Source organism: Trachemys scripta, chromosome 3 (genome assembly GCF_013100865.1).
Source record: "Trachemys scripta elegans isolate TJP31775 chromosome 3, CAS_Tse_1.0, whole genome shotgun sequence".
Classification (NCBI taxonomy): Eukaryota; Metazoa; Chordata; order Testudines; family Emydidae; genus Trachemys; species Trachemys scripta.
In genome coordinates this window covers 122619314-122638330 of record NC_048300.1, presented here as the reverse complement: position 1 = coordinate 122638330, position 19017 = coordinate 122619314, and the positions used below count along the sequence as shown (strand labels likewise).

The following is a 19017-nucleotide window of genomic DNA, read 5'->3' as shown; positions in this document are numbered from 1 at the left end:
GCAAAAATTATTTTGTTCCAGAAGCACAATTCTCCTGGTCGGGGGAAAAGGCCTTTGGTCATGAAGTGGAAGATTTTTAGAGGTTAAAATAGATCACTGGGCTAGTATATATTAGCATGCATTTCCTATTGCCTAATTTGATGGATTTATTGTTGTCCTGGGAACTATAGGAACTGAACTTCAAGAGCTACAAAAAATGATTGACAGCCTTCAAAACCCCTTGGATCCTAACAAAGTTGCCCAACTGCTAATCATTCAAAGAGAAGTTATGTTTCTACAGTTTGATGCAGCAGTCAGACATTTATTACGGTGAGAGTTAAAAGTGCTAATTCCAAAAAATCATCTCTGCCAGGCTCTTTTATAAAGTACTGTGACCAGGTTTTAATTCAGTTCAAGAGGAAGGAGCTGTCTTAACACAAGTAGAAAAGATGAATTTAAAACAGCTGTACATAGTTCATCTATCAATTGACAGATTCCTTATCTGCTATATTTAAGAGGATTTCAATTTAGTGTATCTGAGTACAGCTTATCTGTGAATGTGAGGCTTATTAGTAGTGTTCCTGTGTCATGTGCATTAGACATTCAAAAGAGAATTTTCTTAACTTTATCTATATCAATAAAATTGTGATTTACAGTGTTGATAGATTATGGGCACTGCCACCCAGCACAGAGTGATAGTAGGGAGTGACTCCTACTCCCTCCCCTTTTAATTGCTGTTCTGTAGTATAATTTGATTGTTGTGGGAAGATGATGTAAACACAGCACTGATTTGTTGACAGATTGCAGATCCACAGGGAACCAGAAATAAAAAACAGGCTAGTTTGCTTTATCTTTTACTCACTAAGGCATTGTGGGCAATTGGTTAGGAAAACATTTCACTTTGATAAAGATTAGTATGCTGACAGGAAATTGAAGCAAATATGCCGTATGCTACATCTGTATCACTTCTTTATTGAGAGCATGATTAAAGTTCATTTTCTCCAAACTGGGGTTATAATGCAAGTGAGAGCATAGTGACACTAAAATGCAAATTGCTTTATTATGAGTCCTTTGACATAATCCAGCTGTGAATGCTCAAGGTGTCCTTAAAACTTGTCTGACAACTCCTTTATTGCTAAAAATACTCTATTACTTGTACAGCACCATATGTGCATATGAAACATGCAAAAAGCCAGGGTCCCTGCCCCAAGGAGCTTACAATTAAAGGGTGATGAGCGCTTCCTGAGAGAACGGGGGTTGAGGGTGCTCATCACCTTGCAGGAAATAGTTTGGCTTCAGGCCTTGAGTTAAAGGGTGTGCAAAAAATGTGGGGATGAGAAATGTCTGTAGTAAAAGAGATTCAGATGAACTTACAGAGCTATTGTATATTTAAGCCGATTTCCAGTTTAGTTTTTGGATGTTTCGTTTATGTAGTGTGTGTTTATAAAGTATATAACAAAGTAGCATGATATCTCTATGGAAGAACGCACTATGGATCTAGGATCTCTTTGCTCATAGGCTCTTAGTTGTTTAGACATTACGGAAACGTTTCACTTTTCAGGCTGGAGTCGCAAACGGGGAAAGTAATGATGGTGTCCTCCTTATAACTTTTAGCCTAGCGGTTAGGGCACTCATCTCAGATATGCGAGACCCAGTTCAATCCCACTATCCTCTGCTTGATGTGGAGAAGGGATTTGAATTTGGATCTTCCACACTGCAGGAGTCTCCTAGCTACTGGGCTATGGGATATTCTGAGGTGGGGTGCTCTCAATCTCTCTGGTTGAACCTGCTCTACTTCATATAAAGAATTAAATAGTTATTGAATCAAGGACTTGAACATAAATCTCCTAGATCCTAGGCAAGTGCCCTAATCACCAGGCTATCGGGTCACTCTCTCCCTGCCCAATGCTGTGGCAATTCATAGTCATTTAAATGTTTACTGGGGTTTTTTCAGTTTGCCCCCAAAATGTCATTTTTGGTTCAACTGCTAAATGAAGCTTTTTTTCAGTTTTCTGGAATTGCCAGCAAACCAACAAATCCATTATTTGCCCAGCTCTACTCCTGACTCATAGTCATGTTCTTCAGTTACAAGCTAGCCCTTCTACCATGAGAAGAGCTGCTTTCCATTAAATGTCCCTGGCATTAGTAGGATGTTATTTTCACTTATGTTAATCCACGGGCTGGTGGATACATTTTTGAGCCGTAGTTTCTTATGCAATTGTAAGTGGCCAGTCACTGCATTCAGCTTAAAGCATAGCAACTAAGGGCTTGTCTATGGACTTGCTTTAGTCTGCACTTGCATGCCATGCACGAACTAGCCCACGTGGACCAGTTGGCATGCACTAAAATTTCCCTAGCGGGTAGGGAATACCTTAACATGAACTAGGGAACTTTTACTGCTCACCAGCAGGGTGTACACAGACCAGTTAGTGCGTGACCTACTAGTGTGTACTAAAACACCATGTAGACAAGCCCTTAGCTTTTCACTAAGTACATAACTACAATCAGTTGCAGGTCACTGCCCACGACTGCGATGTTCAGTTCAGCATATTAATATGAATGTGTAAGTTAGTTATAGACTATATTTCAATTTTTTTTTATAAAGATGGTATTTAAAAAGTGATTTTGGTGTCTCTTCAGAGAAGTATATTTGTCCTCTGGGAATAGTTTGGCTTACCAGAGTGTTACAGACAGTATGCACCATGGGCTGCCTCCCCTGAGTAACTCTGCAGTAAGGAGTATATTTGCCTCACAGCTCTGGCTCCCGCAGCTACTGGACCCACGCAGCCCCATCGTGAGTAAAATGTACTTTCAAAGAATGATTGATTTGATTTGTTTCCTGTCTGTACTTGGGTGCTGAGTGGAGAAATCGTTGTCAGTTCTTGCTGTGATATCCATTCTGTGGTAGCACAGAACTTAGTACTTAGTGACTTTCGTTTCTGTGATCATAGTCCGTTTCACTTTGTCACTGGGGTCCCTAGAAAAAGTCCACTAATTAGCAAGTAATCATAAAAACTAAAAAATAGAAGAGAACTATTACTGTAAGTCATCATATCCCTTGTATCCAGAATAGGATTATTCCCTACACTGTATGTTGGACCTAATTGTAATGATGGACCTAATTGTAATGATGGACCTTCCACTAACTTCCTGTTGTGGGTCATCAGATGCATTAAAGAAAAAGGCTAGTCATAGGGCCTGATACAAAGCCTACTGAAGTTAACTTTCCTTTGACTTCTTTGGATTAAACCCATAAATGCTAGGGTTAGTAGATGTTTCCAGATATTCAGTTTAAACTTTCCTTTGCTCATTTTAATCCTAATACTCCTAGCTACACTCCACTGGATCACCCTAAATGACTACTTTCCTACCTTGGTTGCACCTTTTAATCCTTATAGAATTGTGAAACTTCTGCAGTCGGTAGCTTGCTCTAAATCAGCGGTTCTCAAACTGGGGTCCATGGACCAGGGGGTCTGCGAGTCATGTCCGGGGCCACTGGCCCCGCTGATCAACTCCTCCCTCTCCCTCCCAGTGCCTCCTGTATGCTGCGGAACTGCTGTTCAGTGGTGTGCAGGAGGTGCTAGGCAGGAGGGGGAGGATTGGGAAAGGGGCACGCGTGGAGGAGGGGGTGGAAAGAGGTGGGGAAGAGGAGGGGCAGGGTTGGAGCGGGGCAGGAAGAGGAGGGGCAGGGATGGCACCTTGGGGGAAGGGGTGGAGTGGGGGCGAGGTCTGGGGCTGAGCACCCCTGGGGAAAATTAGAAGCCGGTTTGGGGGTCTGTGAAAAATTTTAAATCAAAATGGGGATCCTCTGGTTGCTAAAATTTGAGAACCCCTGCTCTAAATGATCATACTGAGCCATTATGTAGAACAAGTGAAGAATGAGATTTGCCCTGTGTGAAGAATAATAGTGGGTGTGTTAGCGTCTCCTCTCTCCTGGTGCGCACAAGCACTGCACTGGAACGCTGCCCAGCTTCTGCAGGGATATACTCAGAAGAAGAATGGGGTCCCTGCACCCTCTTCTCTCTCTCGTGCTACAGAGGGCAGGATTTTGCCTTTAATGCCTAAGCATAGTGCTGTCAATGTATGACCACTGAACTCCTCCTTTCTTTCAATATAGTTTGTGGTAAAACCCAAAGATAATGAAATTTTAACAAATGTGAAAGTAATGTTAAATCTGACACCAGCTTCCAATAATCCAGGAAATGTAGGGTAAAGAGAACAGTCCCTTAACTCATCCCATTGTTGTCTCAGTAGTCCTAGTACATCCTATATAGTTCCAATTAAACACTGATCTGCAACTCATGCAAAGAAGTCAGAGCATGGTATATTACAGACTAAGCAGCAGCCTGCACTGTGATTTCCTTCCTCAGCTCAAGTTAGATACGACCTTTATTATTGTTGGAACATTATTTTGGTGCTTCTGAATGTCATCTGAATTTGTTTTAGACATTGACACTGTTTCCTTGGAGGGCATTTCTAATAGATGGAGGACCGTTTCCAGTCACTATCCACAATCTAAATACCATAAATTATAACATGCAGGTATGTGACTGCTACTTGTTGTACATCTAAAAGTTACTGTGCCTGTCTCCAAAGGCACAGTGACAATATGATAATTGTTCTGCATTAAAACAAGTCCTTCCCTTTGATAGTAACACATTATTTTGTCATTTAAAAAACCCAAATTATTTTACCATTCACCATTTGTTTGTTTGTTTAAAAAAACTGCTGCTCTTGGACAATGAAATTGAACTAGGCAATTTCATTTTTTAGTTGCAGCTACTACAATGTTGTTGTGCTTGGGTAACGAAGTTCTTCCATGACTTTTAGGTCCACAGTGCCAGAGGCTTCCAGTAGAATCCATCTGTTCATACAAATGGATGGATGACTTTTAAAGTAATTGTACTAACAATAACTCATTACCATAGTTACTCACTGAGATCTGTCTGGGTAACCTAGAAAAATCACCAGATGTGTCTCCTCTTCTAGTTGTGTCTGTGCAGTCTGAGTGATGACGACCGAAGAGTTGCTCATGGGGAGCTGGTCGGGATGCAGTTTCTAATGGAGGATATACTGCAGAGTAGCTATGATGTTGTTATGGAAGATCATGCTGAATGGCAAACTGCTGTAACTAAGAAAAAACAGGTACCTCTGACAAAGTAATTCATTTAGGCTATACAGCTTGGAGTGGTTCCTTCCTGTCCGCCTCTGAGGGAGGCCATTCCGCCTCACTATGCCCCCCTACCAGCTGATAGCCATTTGACAGGGAACAAATGTGGTAAGTGTCATTAAAGAGTCTAGGGCCCGTTGGTGCAGGGCAGGGCAATTAGCAGTCTATCGCCCAGCTTCTTTGGCTGGGGCAGACAGCAAACACAGGCGCTGCTGTATGATCTCTCATGTAGCTGCTTTGTGCCAATGGGAGAGATCTTTCCTGTCCACATAATTAAACCACTCCCAACAAGCGGCGGTAGTTATGTTGGTGGAAGAAGCTGGTGCTGTGCACACTACCACTTATGCCGGCAAAATGTATGTCGCTCTGGGATGTGTTCTTTTTCACACCCCTGAGTGACAGAAGTTTTGCTGACACAAGTGGTTGTGTAGACATGGCCACTGCCAGGGCCAAGCCCTCTGAGCAAGGCAGAGCATGAGCAGTCTATAGCCCAGCTCTCTGACTGTGGCAGGCAGCAAATGCACACAAGCCATCCAGCCTAAGGTGGGTACGCTGCTGCCCTGCCTCTTATACTTCCTCTTCTGACTTTCTGCTTCCAGCATGAAGGGCGGGCCTGGCCTGGCTCACCACAGAGGGTGGGGAGTTGTTTCTTCCTTGGAGCCTGGGTGGGCGACCACTCTGCCTCTCTGCACAGCTCTTATGAAAAACTCCCTTAGACTTCAGTGAATCCTGGGAGTGGCCTTTAGTCCCATATAGTTATACTGCAATGATGGGATGTAATGTGTTTCAAAGAAGCTTTTAGAGTGCAGCTGAGAATGAGGAGAGCCACAGTGACGGAGCCCATTAGAAGGGTTGCAGGTGCCCACCATGCAGCTGCTGTACTTGCTGCCATGAGAGACTGGGGGACAAAGCAGGGCCTCTTCACTTTCCCCACCTGTGCCTCAGAGGACTAGAGGGTGAGACACTTATCTGTCCCTTTAACAAGAGCTGCTCAGTGCAGAGAGGCCTGCCCCCCTTGTATAATGAGGACTGATAGTTAAGAAGAGGACTGGGTCCTCAGGCTGTACTTCCAGTAACATTTGAACAATGGATAAAAAAGTAGTGAATGATCATTGGGGAGCATTAAGCCTTTCCAGAACCTACCACAAAGGTTTGGTTCAGGGGATGGGCTGAGATTCAAGCCATTTCTGATGGAAAGCAGATAAACCTACCGGCTAGTGAACATGTAAGTGTACAGTGATAGTTTCAGGAAGTGTGAATGTGGAGAAATGTGCAAAGAGAACGAGTTATTTATTTTTTAATAGGGGCATGTTTCCTTCAGGACTTGAGCTGAGAATCTGAGTTTTTAAAGATATTTTTGTCAACAACCCAGCAGGGAGTTTTATTGAGGCAACTGACTCAAGGAAAGTGGCAATAAGATGAAAGAGAGAGGTGTGTGTGTGTGTGTGTGTGTGTGTGTGTGTGTGTGTGTGTTTTAGCCTTGTCTTTTCTATAGTCTGCTCATTGAAATGAAAAAATAGCCAGGATTTTATCTCCACTAGATTTTGTAGGACACTAGTGTATGGAAACAATTATAGTGGGTTGCAAGGTCGTTTTTTTTTTTTTTTTTTTAAATTCGATCTTTAACAAGCGTACAGTGGCTTATCTCATTTTATTAAACAATGAAGTGTATGAGATGAGATTGTAACAAAATATGTCTCCTATAATAATTTCATTAGAATTTGGCAGAAGTTGATGAATCACATGCCAGTTGGTCAGAGAGCAGCAGAAAGACTTGCAAAGCTCCGCCAAGGCTGCACGATCCAGTTACTTCACGTGCTTTGCTGAGATCTTTTCTGATAACGTGGAAGCAATTGGAAGTATTAAAGGCAGAATGGGGTAGACTTAAACTGAAAGTCGAGGATATCAATACAGTTCCTCTTTACAAACAGTTTGCTGAGCTATATGGGTGAGTTTCATTCTGATGTAAAAGTATTCTAGACTGGAGTGGTTGTGAAAGTTAAAAACAATAAATGCCTGTACCGTTCTTCACACTGTTCTCTTATTCTTATCCTGTTTCAATTTGCTCTGTTTTAGTTCTACCTTCCTTTAGTTTGGTACAAAATTGATAACTATTCTAATATCTTTGCTTTCTCTTTAGAATAGGGTTTTTGACCTGCTCTGATCTTCTTTCTCCCTGAATTGTTCATTAGTAAGGTTGTTCCAAATGTATTCTTGTGGCCTTTCAGTGACACTATTATTTCTACCTGTCTCTTTAGGACATTCAGATCAATGTTACATATAGTACTTTTAAAATTTGACATTCCTGAAGCTGATTTTTAATGAAGTGGAAATGTACCAGGATTCTTCCTAATCCTCCCACTTGGCTTGGCCTGAATAATGTGCATTTGAAAATCTGGCAAGTTTCCTTTCAAGGGACACTTACTATAAGCCTAAAACTATATCTTTTTTAAAAATGTGATAATGCATTGCCCTCCTGGTCCCCTGAAATAAAATGTATTACCAAAATGTTGTATCAACCAGGCAAGGTACTAACAAACTTCAACAGGACTTTATTTTTATAGTGGAAACCTCTTTACCAAGCTGCTGCTGCACCTTCTGTAACTCTCACTCAGCCTCCTCAACTCCTCCCCGCTCCTTCCTGTTTCCTGTCCTTTCAGACTCCCAACAGCCAGTGCTCCCAGTTCTAATAATCACAAGCAGCATCTAAACACCACACAAAATGAGCAACATAATGAAAACAAAAGTTTGCTGGATAACACAGCAGTAATACAGTCTAGGTAGCAGGGAGTTTTGGTGATATCGGAAAACAAGATTCTCACAAAATGGGGCAGAGAAGATGTGTCTGTTTGTTTCCTTGCAAATCCAAAACATTTTTGTCTTAATGTATTAGTTTGTTCCTTTAACAAACTGGTATCAGGTCTCTCTCTAGTCTAGTCATCAGATATCAAAGTGCCACTGAATACCTCCATTGTACTGTTCCTGTGAGACATGTTGTGTTGCTATCTTCAGATTATCCTGAGATCGCTCAGATGTCAATTTTATGCCCCTACTCGCTGGTATAACCCTGTTGTTAATCTAGCAAGTTACAGTAGAAATACCGACTCACTGTTATCTCTAGTGACTTGAGAGAAGAGATACTAAGATATCATTGTTATTTATACTTACATAAAAGCAGACTTCCCAATTTACATCTACAAATCCCTGAACAACAGAAGCATATCTGAGTAGAATGGCATGCCAGTTTTCTACTGTGCCCAGTCTCTGCTTTGTGCAGCAGGGTGGGGCTGTCAGCTTTGTAGTTTTCAAACTAGTCCAATGCTGACCTCAGATCTGACGTACTGTAGAGCAGTCTGTGAGCTATACTCACCTGTGCTAGCAAGTAAAGGCTCTCAAGGAGCCATCTGCCAGCTGAGCATAGCTAACATGCAGTAATGCTCCTGCCACACTCCCTCCTTCCCTAGCACATCCCTATGGTGAGTCCAGAGCGGAAGGGTGGTATATGAGCAAGCCATGCCAATTTAATACCAGTTTAGGACTCCCCCATGTCAGGGGACTTTTCAGGTGGCCTAATCTGGTTCCTCAGCACTGTGCAGGCCAGAGAAGGGGGCGAGAATCTGGTGATATAATGTAACCCAGAGAGCAGGGGGCTGTTCTTCATTGCTCATCCGGAAGAAGAGAAGAAATTGCCAGGGCTGGGGAGCTGCAGGAGCAAGACCCACCTGCAATACCCAGACCCACTTACTGGTATAGCGTGGGGATTTGGTAAGATCTGTATGCTTCCTGGGACTGGGATCTCTGCCCCCTGTAGAGCTTATACATTCTGCAGAGGGAGAGAGAGACCCTAGTTCCAGGAACATGTAGAGCACTTGAGCTCAACCTGCTCCTACAGCATTCTGAAACTCTTCAGGAGGAGTGCTGGGGGCATGGGTTCTTCACGCTAAATGTGTGGCAGGGCACTTCTCCCACACATCTGGGCTCCAGCAATCACTCTCTTGCTGTACCCCCACTGTTTCAGGGCTATGCTAATTTGTGCCAGCTGCCAAGGGACTGATGTGGTAGTCATGATCGCTGGGGTACAGCCAAGCTCCTTCCTCCCTCACACCCCCCCCCCCGGCTTTCCCATATTCCCTTCGCTCACACCTGCAGAGGCGGTATTAGTGTAGCAGTTCCTATGCCAACTCTGTGCCAGCGGAGGATTTCTCTATGCCAGGGTGATCTATCTGTGCTGGCTTTAGGGACCACTTTGTTGAATCTTGGTGTATATATTTTGTGAATGGAAACAACAGCTCTGTGGAAAGTGATGGTAAAACACTGCACTCACCCCATTCACCAGGAAAAGCTTCCACTCATCTTGAGCAAATGAGGTTTTCAAGTTCTTCAAGTGTGTTAAATGCGATCAATGGTGTCAAATATAACCTGGTACCTGTGCCCTTTTGTCAATTGCTCCTCTTGTTGTTTGGAGACATAAAGGGCCCTTTCAGTATTCAGGCTGGAACTGACGACTGAAGGGAGGCTGGCACTGTTTCTACCTAGCAAATGCAATCAGATACGAGAATGCATCATGGGGTCGGGGGGTGTCTATGTCTATTTGGTTGTCAGGGGAGAAGTTCATACTAGCAACCAGAATTCTCTGCTTTGTTTTTGCTCTTCCTGCTTCATCCACTGAACTTTTATGTTTCTATAACTATTGAAAAAAGAAGTGATGTTATGTGAGATTCAGTATCATATGATCGGCCCACACAGAAAATCCTGCTCTGCTAGCAGGGCTTCCCGACAGAGTGACAGGGGATAGTGACATGAGTCTCAATGCTTATGTGTCGGGGGAGGGGAGGGTAAAGGTACGTATGGCCCGAAAGAGAGAAATACAGAAGAGACTGAAAATACTGATGAGAGGGAATATCTGTAACATCTTAGTCTGGATTTCTTTAGCACTGACATCCTATACCCTGCTATGAGAGCCATTGCCAGGCAGATGGGCACAGAAGATGAGTTTGAAGGACTTGTAACAAGCTCTCAGTCTATACTTCCCCCCAAAGGAGCATCAGAAATTGAAGTCAAAACACGGCAGGTAAAGGAGGACTATTACTGCACAGGGGGAGTGCTGTTGACTGACATGGAACCATTAAAACCCATGGGGGGGCCTAAATAGGGTCACCTGTCTGGATAGTTCAAGCAAACTGGGACCTGTGCTGCAAGGCCCACGACTCAGCGCCCTGGAGCAGCATAAAGCAGCTGTAATGGACTAGTGAATCTGACCCCCAGGGTACTCATGGTACAGAATTGGACACAATATAACTTCCCTAAAATATCTTATATTTACTCCTACATACTATGTGTTTTTTAAAATCACTTTTTAAAAAAACTGAAAATTGGCAAAGCAGAGCAGATGAGGTATAACAAGCATAGAGATTTAAAGTGAACAATTTACTGTACACTTACTATAGCTTCAAAAACTGCTGGAAAGTCTAGAAATACACATGATCCATGATGTGAAAAAGAAAATTAACCAGGAGATGACACTAGTTACATCTGAAAGAGCAAGAGCAGGAAGCGGCCTTCCTACAGGTAAGGTGTTAAAATACAAAATGCATTTTTATATCTAGCCTCCCCATCTCTTTCCTGCATAGGAAGCATGCCAAACATGGGAAGCCCAATCCTACAGCCTTTACATATGCGTGGGAGCTCTGGAAGTTACAGTAGGCTTACCAGTTTTGTAGCTAATACGGGGAGCAGGGCTGCTTCCATCCACTTTCCCATTGGGGAACATGCATCCCTAGTGGCACATGGAGGGTGGAGTGCAAGGATTCTACCCAGCCCTTGTGCAGGGTGGTAAGGTTCCTGTGTATCCTTCCTGCTTCCCTTTGCACCCATTCAAGAGCCAGGAACAATTTGGCCCACATACAGTGAAATCATTGGTGAAAATTTACCATCATCACATAAAACTTCTTCAGGTTTTGATAAAGCCCAGCCCTTTATGTGAAAATGCCCATACCTTGACTATGCCACCATGTGATGAAAACTTGTACACTGGGGTTTCAAGCACCTGGCCCACTTGACACTTATCCAGCCTGCTCACCCAGATTCAAATGCTGCAGAATCTAAGCTTTGACTTCATTTTTATAAAGCAAGTTTTAACCATAATTATTGCAAAGAAATCTTTCCAGATATGAGCTGTGTGCACCAAACTAACTCAAACTTTTCTTCCTGAGTCTGCAGACAGCTTGAAACTGCTCCCACTTATCTCATTGGGGTGTCAATGCTTAAGCCAAATGATGACACTTTAAAAGCCAGACTTCCAAGTAATTTAAGTTCATAACTATGCACTTTAATTTATACATTTAACATAACTGTATGTGCAGATCCGGTAAGTGCATGCACAAATGGTCGAACAGGCAAGTGGTGGAAATAATGGTAGTTCTAAAAGTGGCTGGCACTATATTTTCCCACTGACTGGTGTTGAATGCAACTGTAATTTTTCTACCCAAACATTTAGTTACTACATGAAAAGCCATGTTCTACTCTCAATTTTCATGCAAAGCTCTTATTATCAGTGAGTGATCAATTGTGGATAGGGCCCTAAGTGGTGGACCTGGCCCATAACAAAAATATATTTTAGCCCTATTGACACAATGTATCTAACACCCCGATGCACAGAATCATATAATCTGTTTGTGGTGATGGTTACCTTGTGTTGCATACATTTTTAGAAAGACTGAGAAATCCTAAACCACAAATTGCACATGGTATCGTTTTACAGGGATTAAAGAGGGATCAATATTTTGTGACAGACATCTGTTGATGTATTGTTTGTTTTGTTTTTTCCCCTTGCTCCTCCAGAGCTCTGGAAGCATCGAGTCATGCAAGAAAACTTCTCAGTTGTAAGACCACAAATAGTCGAAACATTTGTTCAGAGACTAATGGAAAATTACCAAGAATCTGATGTAGAGGTACATATACTGTGTTTCTATCCAGGCATAGCTAATCTTTATTTACATCTTTATTTATTAAAACCTGTGTCAGTCAGTGACGCACAAGGGAAACACTCTCTCTTAAACTTCTGAGTTTACGTTCAGATTATGTTAGCAATGTGAGCTTGTGTGTTACATATGACACTGGCCACCTTGTAATGTGATTTGTTCAGATCTCACAATTGTAGTAAGGTCAGGCAGAATTAGTACTGGGATTAGAGGCTTCTAAGCAACTATAGGAAAGTAGTGTTGGGGACTCAAAAAGCAGAACTCTTCCTTCTGAGTTGGGTACGGTAAATCAGTGTCTCTGTGTGGTGTTAGGAAGTACTCTGTTCACTTTAAATCATTAAAGAACTGATGTATTCATTCTGAGAGTGGGGGTGTTGGTCCCAATGTCTTGGCCAGTTTCCAAGTTGGTAATTACATTTTTCATACCTAAAAATTCTTGTTGCAGTTTCAGTTGGAAAAGGTATTCATTTCTCATGTTGTATAGTTGTAATGTGCTTCGTGTGTGCATGTAACACTGCTTTCTCACAGAAGGCCCACAGAGAATGTAAGGGCTGCTCTGACAGCCAACTGGTAGACGCCTGTGTTTTCGGAGCCAAAGGACAAGGCTTTTAGTTTTAGTTTCTTAGAGATGTTTGTGGTTTATATAGTAATAGTCTATTCTCTACAACACATGGATTTGTCACACATGTTGCTGTTCTTCACCCTGAGGGAAGAGGGCAGTTTCATGGCGGATGAAATAATCCCTTTATTTATGTAAGGGGACTGTTGCCCCCTTACTAACATTCAGTGGGGTGTTTTGGTTGGCTAGCTCCCAGCACTGAAAGGGGAAGGGTCGATGGCAAATCAGGAGCCTGAGACTGACAGTCCCCAGGGGCAATGGGGAGAGGCCAATGCTCCAGATCAGCCTGATTGACAGGGCGGGCAGGCTAATCAGAGAGTCAGGAGGCCAGGGTGGGTCCCGTCCTCAGTGGAAACTGGAATGGCCTGAGTCAGACAGAGTGGGGCCGAGCTAAGGAGAGGGCAGGGGCCCGAGCTAAGCTGCTGGAAGCAGAGTTGCAGCCCCAAAAGCCAGAGCACAGCCCGGAGAGAGCAGACCTGCCCTGGGACCAGAGCTGTAGCAACCAGAGCCAGAGGGGCCAGACAAGCAGCCAGGAAGCAGGTCAGAGCTGGGAGCAGAGTCACAGAAGCAGCCTGCAGAGCAGAGCTGTCCTGGGAGCAGAGCTGCAGCAACCAGAGCCAGAGAGGCCAGAGAAGCAGCCCAGGGAGCTGAAGGCAGAGCAGCAGCAGCAGCCATGCTGAGGCAGAGTGGAGCTGGAGCTGGGGCTGGAGCAGTCCGGAGCTGGAGCTGAGGCTGGAGCAGTCCAGAGCTGGGGCTGGGGCAGTCCGGAGCTGGAGCTGAGGCTGGAGCAGTCCGGAGCTGGGGCTGGGGCAGTCCGGAGCCGTGTGCAGTCCGAGTGCGGTGAGCAGCTGGGGAGAGTGAGGGGGACCCTGGGCAGTGGGCCCAGCACAGGGAGACGCCTCAGCCAAGAGGCCTTGCAGGCCAGACTTGCAGGGGGATCATAACCCCGACTGGGCAGGGGCGACGCTGGGAAAAAGGGTCCTGCCACCTAGAGCCTGAGAGCGTGTGGCCACCGCCAGAGCAAGTGTCCAATCCACAGCGTCTCTGCAGCACAGACAGGGCCTGAGAAGCAGGCCTGGGACCTACAAGGAACAGATTGAACTGCCCTGACGTTCCAGAGACACTGGTTGTAATGTTCCCTGCCACAGAGCAGGATGATGTGTTTTCCTCTAACCTTTCCCATTTTTCCTTATTCTTTTTTTAAAATTAATTGTTAATTAAACAACTTGTATTTGCTTTAAATTGTATGAAATGATCAGTGGGTCAGGGAGGTGCCCAGTGCAGAGAAAGTACCCCGGAGTGGGGACACCCTAGCCCCTGTCCTGGGTGACCACCGCAGGGTTGGGGGTCGAGCCCCCCAGGAATCCTGGGCCCAGCCTTGTCGGGGTTTATAAGGACTCTGCCAGACAGGAGAGTGGAAGGGAAGTCCTCAAGAGCAGGGAGGCCTCTGGGTAAAGGAAGTGGGAGCAAGGACTCGGATCCTTTCGCTAGCCCTCTTCACCGGGGTAGTGCAGAAGCCAGGAAAGTTCCCCACAATAGCGGGACCATTCCCCCGCTTACATTTAGCTTAAATTCATAACTTCGAGATCTTTAGGGATGAAAGGTATTTTATAAATATATGTTCAATTATAATGAAATATTAGGTCATTATCAGACCTCTACATTGTTTTCATTGAAATGTGATTCAGTATTGAAGCGGGGAATGGTCCCGCTATTGTGGGGAACTTTCCTGGCTTCTGCACTACCCCGGTGAAGTGGGCTAGCGAAAGGATCTGAGTCCTCGCTCCCACACCCTTTACCCAGAGGCCTCCCTGCCCTTGAGGTCTCCCCTTCCACTCTTCTGTCTGGCAGAGTCCTCGTAAACCCCGACAAGGCTGGGCCCAGGATTCCTGGGGGTCTCGATCCCCAACCCTGCTGTGGTCACCCAAGACAGGGGCTAGGGTGTCCCCACTCTGGGGTACTCTCTGTGCACTGGGCACCTCCCTGACCCACTGATCATTTCATACAATTTAAAGCAAATACAAGTTGTTTAATTAACAATTAATTTTAAAAAAGAATAAGGAAAAATGGGAAAGGTTAAAGGAAACACATCACCCTGCTCTGTGACAGGGAACGTCACAAACAGTGTCTCTGGCACGTCAGGGCAGTTCACAGTCTGTTCCTTGTAGGTCCCAGGCCTCCTTCCCAGGCCCTGGCTGTGCTGCAGAGATGCTGCGGGTTGGACACTTGCTCTGGCGGTGGCCACACGCTTTCAGGCTCTAGATGGCAGGACCCTTCTTCCCAGCGTTGCCCCCGCCCTGTTAGGGTTACAATCCCCCTCCAAGTCTGGCCTGCAGAGCCTCTTGGCTGAAGCGTCTCCCTGTGCTGGGCCCACTGCCCAGAGTCCCCTTCCTCTCCCCAGCTGCTCATCGCACCCAGCTCCAGACTGCTCCACTCTGCCTCAGCACGGCTGCTGCTGCTGCTCTGCCTTCAGCTCCATGGGTGCTTCTCTGGCCCCTCTGGCTCTGGTTGCTACAGCTCTGCTCCCAGGACAGGTCTGCTCTCTCTGGGCTGTGCTCTGGCTTTGGGGCTGCAGCTCTGCTTCCAGCAACTTAGCTCAGGCCCCTGCTCTCTCCTTAGCTCGGCCCCTCTCTGTCTGACTCAGGCCATTCCAGTTCACATGGAGGACAGGACCCCCCTGGCCTCCTGACTCTCTGATTAACCTGCCCGCCCTGTCAATCAGGCTGATCTGGAGCATTGGCCTCTCCCCATTGTTCCTGGGGACTGTCAGTCTCAGGCTCCTGATTTCCCATCGACCCTTCCCCTTTTAGTGCTGGGAGCTAGCCAACCAAAACACCCCCACTGAATGTTAGTAAAGGGGCAACAGTCCCCTTACACTTTGCTTGGTTCCTAGAGGTAAGCCCGTTCCCCATCCAAATCGTGTGGAGAAATTACCCTCAGAGCTCTCCGATCTACAAGTGAGCTTATGGAGCTAAGGTCTTGTCTGCACACAAATTTGCACTGGTTTAATTTATCTGCTCCAAACCCCTATGTTGGACCCTCCTATTTCAGTTTGAGTCATTGATTTCAATTTAGCTTAACTTAGATCCTAAATGGTTTAACTAAACTGGAATGATCCTGGTTTAAACCAAAACAAGAATGTCCACATACCTTTTTGCACAGGTTTAACTAAATCAGTTTAAAATTGCATCTTTGGTTAAACCAATGCAACTTTACATGTAGGCAAGCCCTATGTTCTGGATGAATCTGCTCATCTTTTTGGAAGCTTTCCTTCTTACTGCTCAGCAGGGTTTTTGGAAAGTGTAGGGTGGGGAGAAAAGTTTTATTTTTCTCTAAAGTATAATTTCTATAGGAGGAGCAACTGATCTCCAATTGAATGGAAAAACTGAAACTAGGCAGTTCCCATATGGGAATGTGATATGTCAAAACAAAATACAGAAGCCTTGGGGTGGAGTACGGAGGTGGACAGGAAATAGATGTAAATACCTGTGTTACCATAGCAGGCTATGTCTAAAATGACTAAAAACTTAAATTTGGGTTTATCATGGGATTATTATTGTTGTTATTTTGTTTTCCCAGATTACATTTAAAAAAAGCCATTTACAAAACTGCCTAACTGCACTGGGCTGTGACATCATGGCCAGAGAGCGCAGCAACTTTGAGACTTACACTGTGTTTTATGAAAATCTGCTTCAGCAGGAACATCAGCTACTCTATCAAAAAGAACAGGTACATGCCTGGTGCTGATTCTGTATAGTAGAGAGGGGAGAAATGTCAAAGAGATTTTTGCAAGATGGGAAGCCATTGCCAAGTAACAACGAAGCTTTCAGGTGGTAAAATAATTGTAAGATAATTCTGCTGTGCTAGCTTAGTCACAATATGCCTTTGTGCTCTATTTCAGGAACTGCATGTAGTAGAAGACGGTGGAAGGCAGACTGATGTAAACCTTAGTCAGGTTGGTGGTGGTGATTTGTGTTCCAGTAGCATTTTAGAGGTCACAGTCAGGATTGGAGCCACATTGTGAAGGGCATTGTATAAACTCATGAAGACCATCTCTGACCGAAAGAGCCTAGTTATTGCTTTGTTTGTCATGTTTCTGGGCTTGTAGATGCACTGCACAATGACTTTTGATGTTTCTTTGTAGCCCCAACCACTCAGCAGATTACGCTTGGGTTTTGTTCTTGGCAGAGTATGTGGATGGGAGGCCTTCAAAGAAAATCCATGTGGAAGTGGTGGAAATATTTTATAGGGAGCAGCCTTCTATCTAACCCAGTAGTGCACCAATGTCCCATTATAATTTTGGGGTTCCTATGCTGCTGGAGTTGTCATCTTTTGAGTGACTTGTAAAACAGAGGTGATAATCATTCATGATTACTGAGGACCACAAGATGTTTTTTCAAAAGCTCAGAATCCTGACCAATATCCAGTTTAGATAATTACATGATCTTTCTTAAAATTGTAATTTTAGTAGAAATTGTTTATTCTCCTTCCAAAAACTTCTGTGTAGCAAGTCTGATACAGAATAGCTATTGTCTGAGGTAAATCAGATGAAATTCAATAAGGACAAATGCAAAGTACTCCACTTAGAAAGGAACAATCAGTTGCACACATACAAAATGGGAAATGACTGCTTAGGAAGAAGTACTGTGGAAAGGGATCTGGGGGTCATAGTGGATCACAAGCTAAATATGAGTCAACAGTGTAATGATGTTGCAAAAAAAGCAAACATCATTCTGGGATGTATTAGAAGGAGTATTGCAAGCAAGACACAAAAATCAGAGGCGTAGCCATGTTAGTCTGAATCTGTAAAAAGCAACAGAAGGTCCTGTGGCACCTTTGAGACTAACAGAAGTATTGGGAGCATAAGCTTTCGTTGGTAAGAACCTCACTTCTTCAGATGCAAGTAATGGAAATCTCCAGAGGCAGGTATAAATCAGTATGGAGATAACGAGGTTAGTTCAATCAGGGAGGGTGAGGTGCTCTGCTAGCAGTTGAGGTGTGAACACCAAGGGAGGAGAAACTGCTTCTGTAGTTAGATAGCCATTCACAGTCTTTGTTTAATCCTGATCTGATGGTGTCAAATTTGCAAATGAACTGGAGCTCAGCAGTTTCTCTTTGGAGTCTGGTCCTGAAGTTTTTTTGCTGTAAGATGGCTACCTTTACATCTACTATTGTGTGGCCAGGGAGGTTGAAGTGTTCTCCTACAGGTTTTTGTATATTGCCATTCCTGATATCTGACTTGTGTCCCTACGCAAGAGGATAAATGGACACAAGTCCTCTGGCGAGGGGCGGCACGTCCAGGTATTCGGCGGCAATTTGGTGGACGGTCCCTCACTCCTGCTGGGAGCAAAGGACCTCCCGCTGAATTGCTGCTGCAGATCGCGATCGCGGCTTTTTTTTTTTTGGCTGCTTGGGGCGGCCAAAACCCTGGAGCCGGCCCTGGTATATTATATATTTTTTTAAAATGACCCTGGAGTTCCTAATGTTGTACTCACAATTGAGTATGAATGCAAACTGTTTGCAAATGCAATAGATTAAGGATGAAAATGAAAGAACTTATACATGTAATAACTACCTGCCCGAGCCTGCAAACCAGGCGGACAAATACATTCCATTAGTTGTGCTCCCATTTCTGCTAACGTGGATGCCATCTCTAGTAATCAGATTGGTGCTGTGTTTTCAAGTATCAAGAGACCTACTAACAATACATTGCTGTTTATTTGATTCTTTATTAAGCAGTCTGTGCCTGGAGCTGTACAAACCTATAAAAAGACATTTTACTTGCCCCAAGAAACTTACAACCTAGTAGTTTGCTATACAGCTTAGCTGCAGTTCCTCTGATTTCTATCTTCAAGGAATAGGGGCGGTTAGGGTAAGTGGAATCAGGATTCACCAAAACTTCATGGCCCCACACAGACTCTTTCTCCTAATATCAGACTTCTTAATTTTCCTCCATCAGCCCTCCCCAAATATACTTGCTCCCAATCCCTCTTACCTACTGGATTCATTGCTCATCTTCGGTGTCTCTCTCTTTCTCTCCTTCCCCTCATAACCACAAATAGATTCTTGGGTTTTCATGTGTCGTTATACATCTTAGCACCCTCAAAACATTGGGTCTGAACCTTGGGGATCCTTTGTATTCAGCCCCTTTAAAGGAAATAACTTCAAAGCAAATAGAGATGCAAAACATGAGTGATTTTACAGAACTGTTTAATTACTGTAATGTAACCTCTCAGTTAGAAATGGACTCAAGCCATGAGATGCATATC

At 44.3% G+C, this 19017-nt stretch overlaps 1 protein-coding gene across 1 annotated transcript in view; it reads left to right on the top strand.

The window, feature by feature from the left end:
- Nucleotides 1–19017, top strand: part of LOC117875041 — a gene marked incomplete in the record, with an annotated part of 112106 nt that overhangs the window by 73072 nt on the left and 20017 nt on the right. The window contains 10 exon segments of the mRNA XM_034765903.1: nt 171–309; nt 2620–2773; nt 4426–4521; nt 4969–5124; nt 6868–7097; nt 10082–10220; nt 10597–10717; nt 11990–12099; nt 16328–16477; nt 16650–16703. Of these exon segments, the coding sequence (XP_034621794.1) occupies nt 171–309; nt 2620–2773; nt 4426–4521; nt 4969–5124; nt 6868–7097; nt 10082–10220; nt 10597–10717; nt 11990–12099; nt 16328–16477; nt 16650–16703 (1349 nt within the window).